Consider the following 14623-nt stretch of genomic DNA (forward strand, 5'->3'; position numbering starts at 1 on the left):
GAGATCAAGTCTACGTTGACCGTTGTTCCACCTCATGATATCTGTACACACTTGATGCTCTTAGGTGAACACTTTTGAACAAATGACTCCTAACTTATAACATTCGTTTCCGCTTATCATGAAATATACATAGATGAGAGTTAAATTTACGTGTAATTCTTTCTTCTTTTCCAGCCATATCACTGTTTAATACACAGTTCTTTACTATATGTTATTTATTAGAATCAAGTATATTTATGTGTGAATGTCCTAGAAGCGAAAATTAATCAATATTTTCAAACTTCATTTTTGTATATAAGATCTTGTCATTTATCATATCCTATTTTGTATATGTATGCATAACTACATCTACAGTAGGGAATGAAAACTCTCTGTACAACCTGATTGGGCCATTGGAATTTGAGTGGTTGTATTTGACCATCTGAAATCTGACAAATGTTTCCCTAAATCACTGTTAGTTTGTATCTTTTTTGTGTACTCACACATATATGTATAAATTGAAAAGTTTATTTCTTCGCCCTCATTCCTTTCTTATAAGACTTACGCACTAACTTTGTTAACTATAAACTTAGTTTAACTTAGTTTAACTAAACAAAAATAAGATTTTAGTATCTAGTACTGTGATCTGTTGTTTTTAGGAGAAATAGTATTTAGTTCATATGCTAAAATATTGCACTTGCACATTTTTATGTTACATCTGTCTCATCATTATCATCGAGGCAAGAACAAGAACAAAGGATTATGATAAAAATTTGGGCGTAAAAGCAGTAACAAGACTGGTAAGTCTTTGTTTAGTTTGCTTTTTCCTTTAGACTTAATATTTAAGTCAATTTACCAACACTTTGTCCTTTTTGTCATGTCATCATCAAAAGTCCATTTAGAATTGGATTGATGAAGAACTATAACGGGATTTAAAAATTATTTTAAAAATACCTACTAAGAAAAGAAACATTTTCCTGTATTATTTACGAGCTGATGAATTAAGATGACATTACAACTTTACTAAACATGGATGTTTTCATTAAATGTTATACATATGTTCAAAATAGGGAAGAAACAGCTTAAAGTGAAGTTGCTCAATTCCAGAGATAAACAATTTCATTAATTCATCAAAGTTGATAAACAACTTAAGTAGTTTTAGTATATATACGTTTCTACATTGATTAAGATTTCAGTACCGAAGACGAAAATTTGAAATTTCAATGAGTACACTTCTTTTTTAAATCACTTTAGGAATATTCGAAGTACTTTAGAAGACTAGAAATGTTCGCTTAAGGAAGCTATGATTGGATTTTCTCATGCATCTCAAAACACAAGTAAATTCATTTGACTACATAAGATGCTAGCGTGTATATATTAATGATTGACACTGACATTGAATTAGATAAGTATCTATTTAATCATTCTATTTGTATAAGTTAGACTACTGTGTCAACACGAACATCAATGAATGAACTAGTAATCCTTTTTTTCAATAAATCATAAAGGCTGTTAAACTGGTTTCTATTACATAAAATGATACCTATTGCAATAAGTTACTGAAAACTTAGGAGAACGATATATAGTCGTTTTTTCTTAGTTACCAACTCTTAGGCATTAATTAGTAACAATTTTATACATAACTAAACTTTAAAAAATCTCATTAAGGTTGATTTCATTTAGAACAATTAGTCCAAATCAACTAATTTACATTTCTGTAACATAACAGTCAAAAAAAATCCTGTTATATCCTAGTGAAGACATAAGTACGAGTAACTTCCGGGATCTATTAACGGACTATTATTCTGTATACATTCTTATTTTACGACTATTCAGTGATTAGATTTAATCTATATGTATTCATCTTAGCATAAGCTTCATTTCAACCTATAGATTATTATTATACGAATTACTGTCTCTAAATTATACTCAGTTTATTGATTACTGTTCCCCACGTTCACAGCTACATTTTAGCTTGATCTTGCACAAATATTATTTTCTATTTTATGATGTGATGCTGTGTGTCTGTCTGGTATATAAATCAAGTATGCTTGAAATAAATGATTCGCATAGCAGAAGCTGCTATTGGTGTTCTGGACTCAACTGGAAGGACTAGACGGATAAAGGACCAATAAGCATGCTTAGCTGCTCATACCATTCGAACGTCATTAGTTTGGTACAGTGCTAAGATTAAATATATGGTATTGCGATTGATGGTTAAATCACGTGATAAAATCCGCGCATAAAATTACAACAAATTGGAGACAACCTGTGTAATTCATAACACATTCCCAGTAGTAGAATATTTTCAAGTGTCATATAAACTGATTACTTTCTGATAGAGGTAATGATATTTCGTGATATATTTCTGTACAACATATCATTACATTGAAATCAATGTAGAAGGTTCTTGAAGTTCAGAAGATTGTAACTTATTAGTAAAGAGTTTCATTTGTATTATTATTATTATTTATGAGTCATTTGACTGTTTTACGGAACCATATTAAACTTATGTGTAGATTTGAATTTATAATTCAATATGCATTTTATTTATTCACTTCAAGATCAGAGTATTTGTACTTCAGATCTTACATAAATTACCAAAATGTAGCCATCTGTAGCGATCAAATACAGATATTATTACTACAGAAATATAACACAGAAATAGTGATATAATGATCAATAATCACTTAGTTACTTCTTAAATTCGTACACTTAAATAATATGGTTATTCATTGGGCTATTAACACTAATTCAGAAATCAAATCATTGGTTGTAATAACTTTATTCTTAACATTTCATACCACATGTATAGTTTAGTAAAGCATTATGTTTATAATACTCATTAGTATCATTTTACTAAAAGAATTTACCACAATATTATTATTATTTGTTGAAACTACTCATCTACCTTGTTACTTAAAATTCCAATGAATATAAACCTTTCTAAACTCTTAATTGTTTGCAAGATGTCAGTTATTGTATGTATATCGAAAATTGGTAATAGTTTAATTTATTTAAAGTGTGTTAGCTAAATAAGTCCACATCATTTTCTATAATTATGTTTCAATATCAATATCATATTTCATTAAAATGAAGAAATGTTTTAGTTACAAACATGCAAGATTATCGATTGATACAGTCTGAAATATATATATCATATATATGTCCATTCATTTAGTAATTATCTTTTGCTTACGTTGAAGCAACTCAGGATATGTATTAGGGTAGAAAATAACATAAAGATATATAGTTATCATTCTTTAAGGTCACTGATATAAGTTTTATATAGGGATCTTAATTAGGTTTCAGTTTGTCAAACATTTATTGTACCTTACGAGAGAAGTAATTTATGAATACTTTTATTTGTAGTTACGCTGGTTAGCCTACATTTTGTATAGCTCAGAAGAAACTCACTAATTAAAATTCTGCATGACTCTTCTGAAGTACGAGTGTGGTAATGTGTCTGTTGACCAGCTACTTAATCTGACCAATGTGACTTCTAAGCTAGTACTGGTAATCTTAGTAACTGATGAAACAATCGTGACTCTGATTAGTCAGTTTATATAAGCACTTTTTCTGTCCTCCAGTCTTAAATTCGGTTGAGAAAACGCCTATTATTCTATTTCAAATACACATGCATTTATATACAAGCTTACCGAGGGTCATTAAAACATAAGGGAAATGCATGGATGTAATAGTCTAGCTACTAATTTTTTATACAAAGAAATATAAATAATAACAGGTCGTAAAACAGTCCCAAAGTTTCTAAGGAGTTCAATACTCAATTCGTTATAATACTATCCATCCGATATGTCTTTGGATTTGATTGTTTTTGAGATAAAATTCCTTAATAATAAAACAGTAATTCAGTGGAATTTATTTATGGTCTACAGACACCATTTACTTGCATGGTATTCAATTTTATGTGCAATGGTTGCTCTAGAATGGTTGATGCTGAAATCAGATTGCAGGAATAGCACAATAACAGATAAACGAGGGTAAATCTTAATTTTGAAAAAACCATAATTTGTTTGTAAAGTGATTTAAAATTCTAGAAGTACGAGAATGTATAAAAGTGTAAATAAAAATGGATATTCTAATCAATAGAAGGTTTATAGAATCTCATGAAATGCATGGGAAATTACAGCAAAAAAAACGGTTGATTTTCACCGAGGAAATACTTTAAGAGAATCTTCGAATAACATTATGCAAACTGCCAAATCATGCTTTCCTTAACTTAACAAAGGCCGTTGAGGAACTATTTTATGGTAAGAGATTTTTTAAAATAATTGAATTTGGATTTCACTATTCTGTAAAATTAGGATATTTTCATTCCAGTGCAGATATCCATAAATTACACCAAAACGGACTTTAATAGTAGATTCCTCTAAAGTAGACAATATTTTTAATGTATTGATAGATGATGAATATCTATCTAACAATAAACATTAAATCTAAATACATCTCAGGCTAATGAACTAAAGTATATAGTAACTTATCCTTGGTATTTTAATATACTACTAATAAGTTATATCTTGCTCAAAATTTATATAAATGATCATTTCTTTTATTTAACTTCCTACATTTTAGTGTGGTATGGAAGGAGAGGAATGCATGGATGATTTCAATTGTTGTGAAGAGTATGAATGCAGCCCTGATTGTAAGTAAGATTAAGCTTATTATTATACAGAAACACTTAGTATGTTGATGACATAAATAATTCATTGTAACTGATAAAGTTAGATTATGTAATAATTTAATTTAATTGCATGAGTAATGATGTCCTTTAAATACTGAGGTCGCAGATTTGACTTAGGAAAGGTCTGGTGCAATTTGATGACCAGATATTATCACTAATAACCATATAATCAATAATGGTGAAAGCCGAATAAATGAACCACCGCTTTACAGAAACATTTTTAATTTTGTAGCTTTCTAAAGAATGTTTGTATGATAGATTAAATATTTAGGACTTCATACAAATTAAAACTTCGATTATACAAACTAACGATATTGTTATGAAATAATTAGGTTTCTTGTAGACAGCTTTCATCAAAAGTTGGTAGCAGTTGAAAATTTTAATGAATTTCATTGAATCACATTCAATTTTATTACCTGAATTTTTACAAAAATAAATTTTTTTTAATCTTAGGATATGAAAAACTTGTAACCATTTTTTTTAGAAATTTAGTTTTATTAAGCTTAAATCTCTTTATTATTAAGCAGAGATGGATAGTGGCTAGCAGTGGAATCCAGGACAGAGTGAACATCAACTATGAGATGCAGGTACATTCAACTGACGAGTCCCAAATAGGACGAAACGCGCATCCTGGATTCCACTGCTAGCCACTATCCATCTCTGCTTACCATGCTTGTGAATTAAGGCTATATCGAGGCAATACGCACAGTATGCACATATGGCAATTAGAGACTGACCAGTTGCAGTCCTAACACATCTCTTAATTATTGCTTAATATCAATTACAGTATCAAACTGATTCATTCAGTGCACTTTACATTTTTAATTGGTAATATTAGGTAGATCACTTTAATAGGATGATTTAATATACGTTGTTACATTTAGTTCAATTAGTTTATGTTGTATTCATTTATTATAGTAGTGTAAGTGTTAATGGACTAAATATACTTCAAATTTCAGTTATTTTATAATTAAATATTATATAAATGAAAAACAAACAGTCATTTCAACATTCCAGAATGAAATAACCACTCTATAATGCTTAAATTTAATATTGTTCAATATAAAGTATACAGTTAATTGAATGTCAGGGTATATTACTCAAAACTACATTTCATTCGCTTCAATTACATAAGGGTAACAATTAATTACAATATACTTTGAAATGTGTCTTCTTTTTAAATCGAGTCGTGAGCTATTATTATCATGACCGTTAGGAGGATGTATTTCTTCTACGATTGAAATAAGCATTATTATTATTACTGTTCACTCATTCAACTAATTACTTTGAGTCGACAACGTAGGTTATTCTAACTGAGCCTATATTACTAATTTTTAAATGACTACTATGTAAGACAATTTTTAGTTTTAAATATTCAATAGCTACTCATCTTTTTAAAACTGAATGTTTATGACATTAAATAGGAATAATTTATTTGTAGAAACTCAGCGAATGAATTTGAAGTAAGTCTAACGTTTCGCCTGGCAATCTGACGCCCAAATATTGTGAAACTATTCGTTCTAATTTAGACGAAAGTTCTTATATGAACATTTATGATAATTAAAGTGATATTAATAACCTTTCATTTAACCGATACACTTTCGTAGGAAATATTTGAACTATAAGGTTCCGTAAAACTTCTAAAGAGTAGTGGTCACTTTGGAGTCACTTGTTAAATGCTTCGTCATGTTTCTTATTATAAACCCTAATTTATTTTTAAAAAATATAAAACATTTATCCCAGAAAATTTATTTCCATCTTGTTTAAATAAGTTTGTCGTATAAATCGTAATGTAGTTAGTGTTTATACAGATTTTTATCATATTTTATGATCAACTGAATTCTTCGAAATTATTTCGAACGAGTCAAGAAAATCAAAAAAATCACTCGACACTGAAACTCTTTTAAATAGATTTTCCTAGGTAGCCTGGAAATCACCTTTCTGAAGAACCTTTTTTTTAATTTATTATAAAACATATAGACATGGACATTAATAAATTAACATAAATGTATTTTACCAATAGTAGTTAAATTAGTAGAAGTGTAGTGTGGGTTACTGATATCCACATAAGTAGTATATGATGATGGTCGGGCATTGAATGTATTTCAGTAAAAGATCGATAAAGAGAGAACGGAAACGGCACACAATTGGTACGAAAATGGATGAACAATTATAATCGGAGACTATCGACGGATATTTGCAGAAGAAACAGTCAAATGGAGACAACTGATTGTTAGTTTGCAAAATAACTGTTCACTATATGGTTCTCATATTTTAATGAGATATTCTGTAATGTTGTGCTACTTTACATTCGATTGTCCCCACTCGTGTTATCTTTCACTATAGTAGTACACATGATTTGTTAACTTCAAAAATAATATCGAACTCCTTAATTAATCTAATATTCTATGAATTATCCATCAATATATGGTATTTATTATTTGTACAGTTGCCAATTACTAAAGATAAATGTTCTTGTTTTATCCCGTGGAAAATTATGAATGGTAACTTTGAGGACTATTTATGGACCAATGTGATATGTATATTTCCTATTGTATAATTGTTAAGTAACTAAACTATTCATATTCGTGTCCCTCTTATTATAAGCTTTATTTTGACCTATGAACTATTATTATACGATTTACCATTCTCGAGTTATCCCTAGTCCATTAATTACTGTTCCCCACATGCACAGCCACATCTGGCCAAATCTTGTACAAATGTTATTTTCTATTTTATGGTACGATGTGGCCTGTTTGTTTGGTATATAAACCCAGTATGTTTGTGAATAGTGATTCATATTGCAGAGGCTGTTATTGGTGTTCTTGACTTGGCTGGTCTAGTCAGATAACAGGACTGATAAGTAGTACCCAAGACTATTCATACGGCTTTTGTGTATCATTGCTGCAATCGATAATTCGCTCTTCTCTCATTGGCGGAAATCAGCACGTTCATAAATCAAACAGGACACGCACACATTCACACGTTATAACAGCTCTGTAAAATAAAAACACGTATGTATGTATAAAATATTGTTTTGTGATGTATTTTACCAAAAAAATCTATTTTGATGATCAAATGAATAATTTACTTAAGTAATATATTCAGATTATTCATAGATTTTCCTTAAATACATAATATGATTTTTTTTTATGAAAATGTTTATTTTGAATTGTTTATTTTTATTTCGAATGATAGTGCAATGTCAACTTAGGAATGCTAGAAATAAAATTGCTGGATCTTACCGAAATTTATGTGTAGCTGATTATGATTGTCTACCAGGATGGTGTTGTGAAGGCAAACTATATGCACGTCGCTGTACACAAGATTGTAATAGAAAAACTGAACCAGATGTTGTTCCAGCTGGAAGTTATTATGGACGACAATTTTGGAATTTATGGGCACACAAACGTCATATGGATCGTAATCATTATTGAACATTTAATGGATAAATCAATCCAAAATATTATTTACTTATTTATTCATCAAAGAATATTTAAAAACTTTAATTTGGTTGTGATAAACAATAATGGTTGTGATGTAACCGGTTGTGAATAAATTTCATTTCATTTGAATTTTAGAAGAAAGTTTAAAACTGTGTTTACTTATAAACCAAATAAAGTATTCTCATTTCCATTCAGTATTTATCAGTTGTATTTATAGTGAAAAGCCTCTTAGTCAGTCATACATATCAAAGAATCTGCCATATGTGCATCAGTTCAAGTTACTACACCACATTACTACGACGAGATGCCATAATAGTGTCAGTAGTAACACACTTAGTAGTATTAGAAAAGATTAAGGATCGAATATTTATATCAAGAAATATAGATTAATGTGTATTAGAAAAGAACTTTTAGGTTGATTGAGAAACTTTCGTTTACAAGGGAAACAAAAAGTTAGTACATATGCACCATTGTGAAATATCATAAACCATGTCAACCAAAGTCTCTAACGATTACACGTGATAACCGAGATAAAATTAACCAGGTAATCTTCACCTAAATAGCATGTCTTATTCCAAACTAAAATAGACTAAATTTTAAAGAGCCACTGGCTATCTCCAACGTACTCCTACACCAGCCATTATTATACGCCCAGGTAGGTGGTGCTTTGGCATACGATGATTTGTTATACTTACTTAATACCTAGTCTAATCTCAGCATCTATCACGAAGTAATCTCCACTTAAGTAACCAACACATCGAGGGCTCTGTGAGTAAATACTAATGACCTAAATATTTTTTCATTTTTTAAAGATCATGTTTCATAGCTTTAATGCAAGATTGCAGAATTCTGAGCAGTAAATTCATCCTTTGGTTGGGTGACAGATAACTTACCTACATCGCAAGTGACGTGAGTTTTTAAAACTCAATCGAGCTATCTGAATCCACACCGATGTTTCATCAAACACTGGCCCAACAGAATTAAATAGACTTCTAAAATAACTGAAACAACAGACGAACTCAACCACCTCAACCTTCCTCACTAATTAAGATACTGACATAGGGCAATCCTGAAGCAACTTTTTTATTTGGTGGGAGAAAATCACATCCTAAACATGATTAGATTATCACTTGAGGTGGTCAGAAAACTCTGAAATTTTTCACTGTCCTTGCCAAACTGGACTATATTATTTATTTGAAGTCAACGTATGAATCTTCTGGAAGGAGATCAACTCCAGAAAAGCTAGACAATAGGAAGGTTGTCTTTAAAAAATATTTACAAAAATGTTGGACAAAACTGTTGAAAACAAACAACTCAGACGAATTCCACTTGAATTTATCAAGTCCAATGATCGTTCACCATGGGCTCCTACTTCACCAGTAGTCCTCGAGCATGTAGTTTGCACAAGGCTGTTTTACTTCTCTTTTTGGTAAGTCATGCTTCACGTTCTTTTCAAGAACATTTGGGAGGAGGAACAAGTGCTGACGGACTGGAAAGAAGAATATCTCGTCAAGGTACCAAAGTAAGGAGATCTGAGAAAATGTGATAACTGCAGAGGCACCGCACTACTGTCAGTACCAAAAAACGTTTTCAACAGAGTGTAGCTGGACAGAATGAAGTAAGTAAGTAAGTATCGACCGTACACAGATTAAATCGTGACACTATGGATCATCGTTGAACAATTAGTTGAATGGCAAGCGTAACTACACATCAACTTTCCTTGACTATGAGAAATCGTTTGACCGTGTGGATAGGAAAACATTATGGAAACTTCGACGCTGTGGAGTACCTGAGAAAATCGTCAAAATCATCCGGAACTCAAACGACGCACTACAGTGCAAAGTGGTGCATGAAGGAAAGTTGATAGACTTATTCCAAGTGAAAACAGGAGTCAGACAGGGCTGCTCACTCTATCACTTTCTCTTTATTCTGGTGACCCATACACATGAACAAATGCAGATGAGGACAACTAATGTAGCAGCAGCCTCTGCATCAATAGGCCTCAACATACACAAAGGATAAAGCAAGATTCTCAAATACAACATGGAGAACGCCGAGCCAATTACACTTGTTGGAGAAACTCTGGAAGATGTGAAAACATTCACGCGCCTGGGAAGCATCATTGATGAACAAGGAGGACCTGATGCAAATTTAAAGGCGAGGACTGGCAAAGCAAGGACAGCATTCCTACAACTTAAGAGCATATGGGACTCAAAACAACTGCCAACCAATATCAAGGTGAGAATCTTGAATACGAACGTGAATACCTTCCTACTGTACAGAGCTGAAACTTGGAGAACTACTATAATTAACTTCAAGAAGGTACAAGTATTTATAAACAGTTGTCTACGCAAGATACTCAACATCCATTGGACGGACAGCATTAGCAACAGCCTACTGTTAGTGAGAACAAACCAGCTTTCAGATGAAGAAGAAGTTAGGAAAAGACTCTGGAAATGAATGGGACGTACATTGCGGAAATCACCAAACTGTATCACGAAGCAAGCGCTAACTTAAAATCCTAAAGGGAAGCGGAATAGAGGAAGGCAAAAGAACACACTGCTACAAAAATCGGAAGCGGACATCAAAAAGATGAATAACAACTGAAAACAAATAGAAAGGATTGCCCAGGATAGAGTCTAATGAAGAATGCTAGTAAGCAGCCTAATTTCAGGCGATGAGTTCTGAAACCTGCTTTCTGGATTTCACTACTATCCACTATCCAGATGACCAATTTAAACACATTACATATTTTATACCACTATTCTTTTTCACAAATGAAAATAACGAAAATATATTTATTTCTATTTAAGGTTAATATAATATTATTGAAACTGAAGATCATTACTCTGATCGCCAATGGATTGATATTTTAATATAACTTAATGTATATGATATGGTACAGAATTCAATTTTGCATTATATTAACTTGCCTCTAGCAAATTATCTGACCTTTTACTTGAGAAATATAATTGAATACAAAATGCAGCTTGATAGGTAAAAGAATTAAATAGTTCTCTCTTATAACAAATATATAGAGAAGATATCGAGAAAAATTCCGGTTCAGCCTAATGTTGACTTTTTTATAAATACTATTCATCATCGTTCCTTTTTTCCACAATTTATTTTGAACTCAAGAGGCTCAGTTTGCTGACAAAACTAATAAAATATTGAATATTGTTCTAATACCTAGAACCTGGTATGACTTCTTCTGTAGTGTGTATATTTGACCTTATTTTAAGACAAAATACCAACAAATCTAGTTTATTTAGTAATTTATCCATTGGTGACATACATTTCATCCAGAATGCATGATTGGCTGCCTAGACGAAATTTATTCTGAATCCTTATTTATTCTAATGTATATCTACTAAATTTGCAAACGTTATAATTATCAAGTTTCAGAATTCTTTTTATTCCTTGTATAATACTATACAGCACAACTTTAGATGAGAAAAAAGCACCAAACTAGAAAGTCTTTCATTTAATAATAAAGTTGGAAACTGATTTATTATCGAAGACACCTCTCTAAATTACTGAAAACGTGTATGAATGTAATTTTGTAGTGGAATATCGAATGACTATTATTCATTTCGATTGGTTTTTAATGGTCAATGTACTTGTTCATTCATAAAATTATCTTATTTTCAGATGTCAGTGCAACTAGACTATACGAATGGCAGGTAGCACTGAATTATTTTAGATACCATCGTAGAGCAGCACATACGTAAAACACTGGAATGATCAATTTAATTTGTTGAACAGTAACATAAACCGTGTAGATTATAAAGCTAATCGTAGTAACTAGACAATAATAATTGATAGTATTGTGATAAATTTAATGGTCTAGCTTCAATTGACTCATGATTTCAACTATGAAAATACTAAATTCTCCACAAAACCCCTTCTGATCTATAAATTTAATAGTATGTATAAAAATTATCAAGATATAGCAGTAAGATAAAGAAAACATTTCAACATTTAAAGTAAATCAAAACTTAGAAGAATTCATTAACACAAACAATCTTTAAAACTAACGTAAGATTAATTGATGAGGTCTGTGGATAAGTAGTGTAATTTAAAACATTTAAACGGTTTTAAACTGTTATAGTCTTATTCACCACATAACCAATGTTAACAAAACCTGATTGAAAATTGATGTGTGTTGAGTTTCTGTTTGATTTTTGTTTAATCATGAAGTTCAATCCTCTCTACAGAGGCAAACTGACTCAGTAAATTAATAGAAAGACTTACAATTTTCCTGTCTCCGATACCTTACACAATAATATGTCAATTCAATCGAAAACGATGATGCTTATAGTGGATAGAACTGTTCATGGCTATATAATATTCATAAGTAGTTTAACGCTCAATTCCCTCAACCTACATTACATAAACAACTACCAACACCCATGCTCATTAATAACATAATTAGGGGGGTGAATCATATGTAAATGATTTCGGAGTTCATTTTTGCTTGAAACTCTGATGTCAGTCTATTTTCGACTTTATGAATAATGGATTTCACTAGCCTGAGTTTGCATTGTTGCAAATAACCAAATTAGGCTTACTAAACATTCGCCCAGGTTGTGAGTAAAAAATACGTCAAGCTACTAATAGACTGGAATAAACGCTATGTAACAAGCACAAGCATTGCGCAAATTGACATGTGATGGAAAATGCTATTAACAGCTGATGAATAACGACATCTGAAATCCTCAACAACATGTCACCTGTGAGCGAGAACCCATGGCATGTCTTTTGGACTCTTCCGAAGAATATGATTGGAAGCGAAGGTTCGATATGTTTTGGTCAATGATGTTAAGATGTACGATGTATGAAATGAAACAGAAAACTATAACAGTAACGATAAATCGAAGGACCATTTTAAGAATAATAGTTCAGATTGATGTTTACTTTTTGAAAATGTAGTTATACAAACTAAGGAAGAGAAATTCATCATCACCGATGTTTATAATAAAGATCAGTGAACCTAACGAGGACAAAATCAAATCAGAAATGATCACCTTTTGGTGGATAATAAATAAGACTGTGTATGAAATTAAACGTTCATATGCTTATAAATCTTAGTCTGCTTATTAGTATCTTTCTCCTGCTATTACGCTTTTTCTGTCGCATTTCGAATATCTATTTCACCTTCGTTAAAAAAAACATGTAAAACCTGTTTCAAGTAATACCACTTATTGTGATCTTAACAAGATCGTGTTTTATTTATGATTACCAAATTTATGAAAGTGTACAATACTTATACGTAAATCTTTCATCAAGTATAATAGCTACCATCAAGTTATCTTGCTTTAAGTTTACCAATCAAATTTTTTGTTTGTTTGTTTGTTAGTTATCATTCTGAAGGCAAGATGCATACATAAATTAGATAATAATGTTACATTGTTGGAAGTTGAAAGATGTGACTTTGCTGAATATCATACAAACTATTAGAAATGAATTTTTTCTCCAGATATTTGGATTTTCATGTAGTCACTGACGTTCAAGTTTGAAAGTGATCAAGTGTACGTGATCATTTTCCTCAGTATTGAGTGATGTAGGTTGATACATATATTTGGATAGTTAATCTTGAGTTATTTGTTTACTTATTCTTTTCTAGGATATATCAACTTATTAAATCTTAAAGTTTGTTTTCCATGGAGTCACTATGAAATGTTAATTTATATTTCAACCACGTACAAAAAACAAAAGCTAATACTATCGGGATGTTTGTTTGTTTTTATCCATAATAAAGTTTCTACATACAATTAAACATTGATCGTCATCAACAGTTTGAGAACGCCAACCATCTATTGAAAATACCTTTTATTTTTAAAAATATATTAAAATAATTATATATTTCTACGTTGTACAATCCAATGCAACATTGAAAAAACAAGGTTTTGTATAATCTATTGGCATTACTTTTTAAATACATTGAACACAATGAATACTGGGGTTAATCTAAACACTTTTTTTTGTATCACATTTATACAAAACATAAAATAAATCATTTAAATAAAATTAATTGGTCCAATTTGATCTCATTAAATAATAAAACACTGAAATGCATTTAATTCTTTCATACATTTTCATGATTATTGCATAGATATAAAGAAGAGTCAAATTCAATAGGAATGATCTGTATAAATCTTAAAAGAAAAATAATATAACTTATTCTCTTCTATGAAAATTCAAATAACAGAAAAGTGGTAAATAGAAACATTTAGTTAATGATTGTAATGTCTATGAATTGATTGAATATTGTCCATAATAATAATAACAAGGTGATTTGACAAATTTAAAACAAAATATTTTCATTTCATTAAATACTTTATAGTTACCAGGTCATAGAATTGTAACAATTAAATAGTTGAAAGCATAAGTCAATTGAAGCTAGACCACTATGGAAAATCCTGAAGCACCTGGCGGGGGGGCGTCATCCTCTCCTGTGTGTTCATCCACATCAAAGTAGAAGCAGTGTGGCATG

At 30.7% G+C, this 14623-nt stretch overlaps 1 protein-coding gene across 1 annotated transcript; it reads left to right on the forward strand.

The window, feature by feature from the left end:
* The first annotated feature begins 488 nt into the window (after positions 1-488).
* Positions 489-8317, forward strand: Smp_026230 (hypothetical protein). The gene is made up of 3 exons (XM_018799314.1): positions 489-779; positions 4573-4642; positions 7880-8317. Exons 1-3 carry the CDS (start codon positions 660-662, stop codon positions 8116-8118), a joined length of 429 nt encoding a protein of 142 aa, XP_018651115.1. The 5' UTR covers positions 489-659; the 3' UTR covers positions 8119-8317.
* Positions 8318-14623: the final 6306 nt, after the last annotated feature.

The sequence above is a fragment of the Schistosoma mansoni genome, chromosome 3 (assembly GCF_000237925.1).
Source record: "Schistosoma mansoni strain Puerto Rico chromosome 3, complete genome".
NCBI classification, from domain to species: Eukaryota; Metazoa; Platyhelminthes; class Trematoda; order Strigeidida; family Schistosomatidae; genus Schistosoma; species Schistosoma mansoni.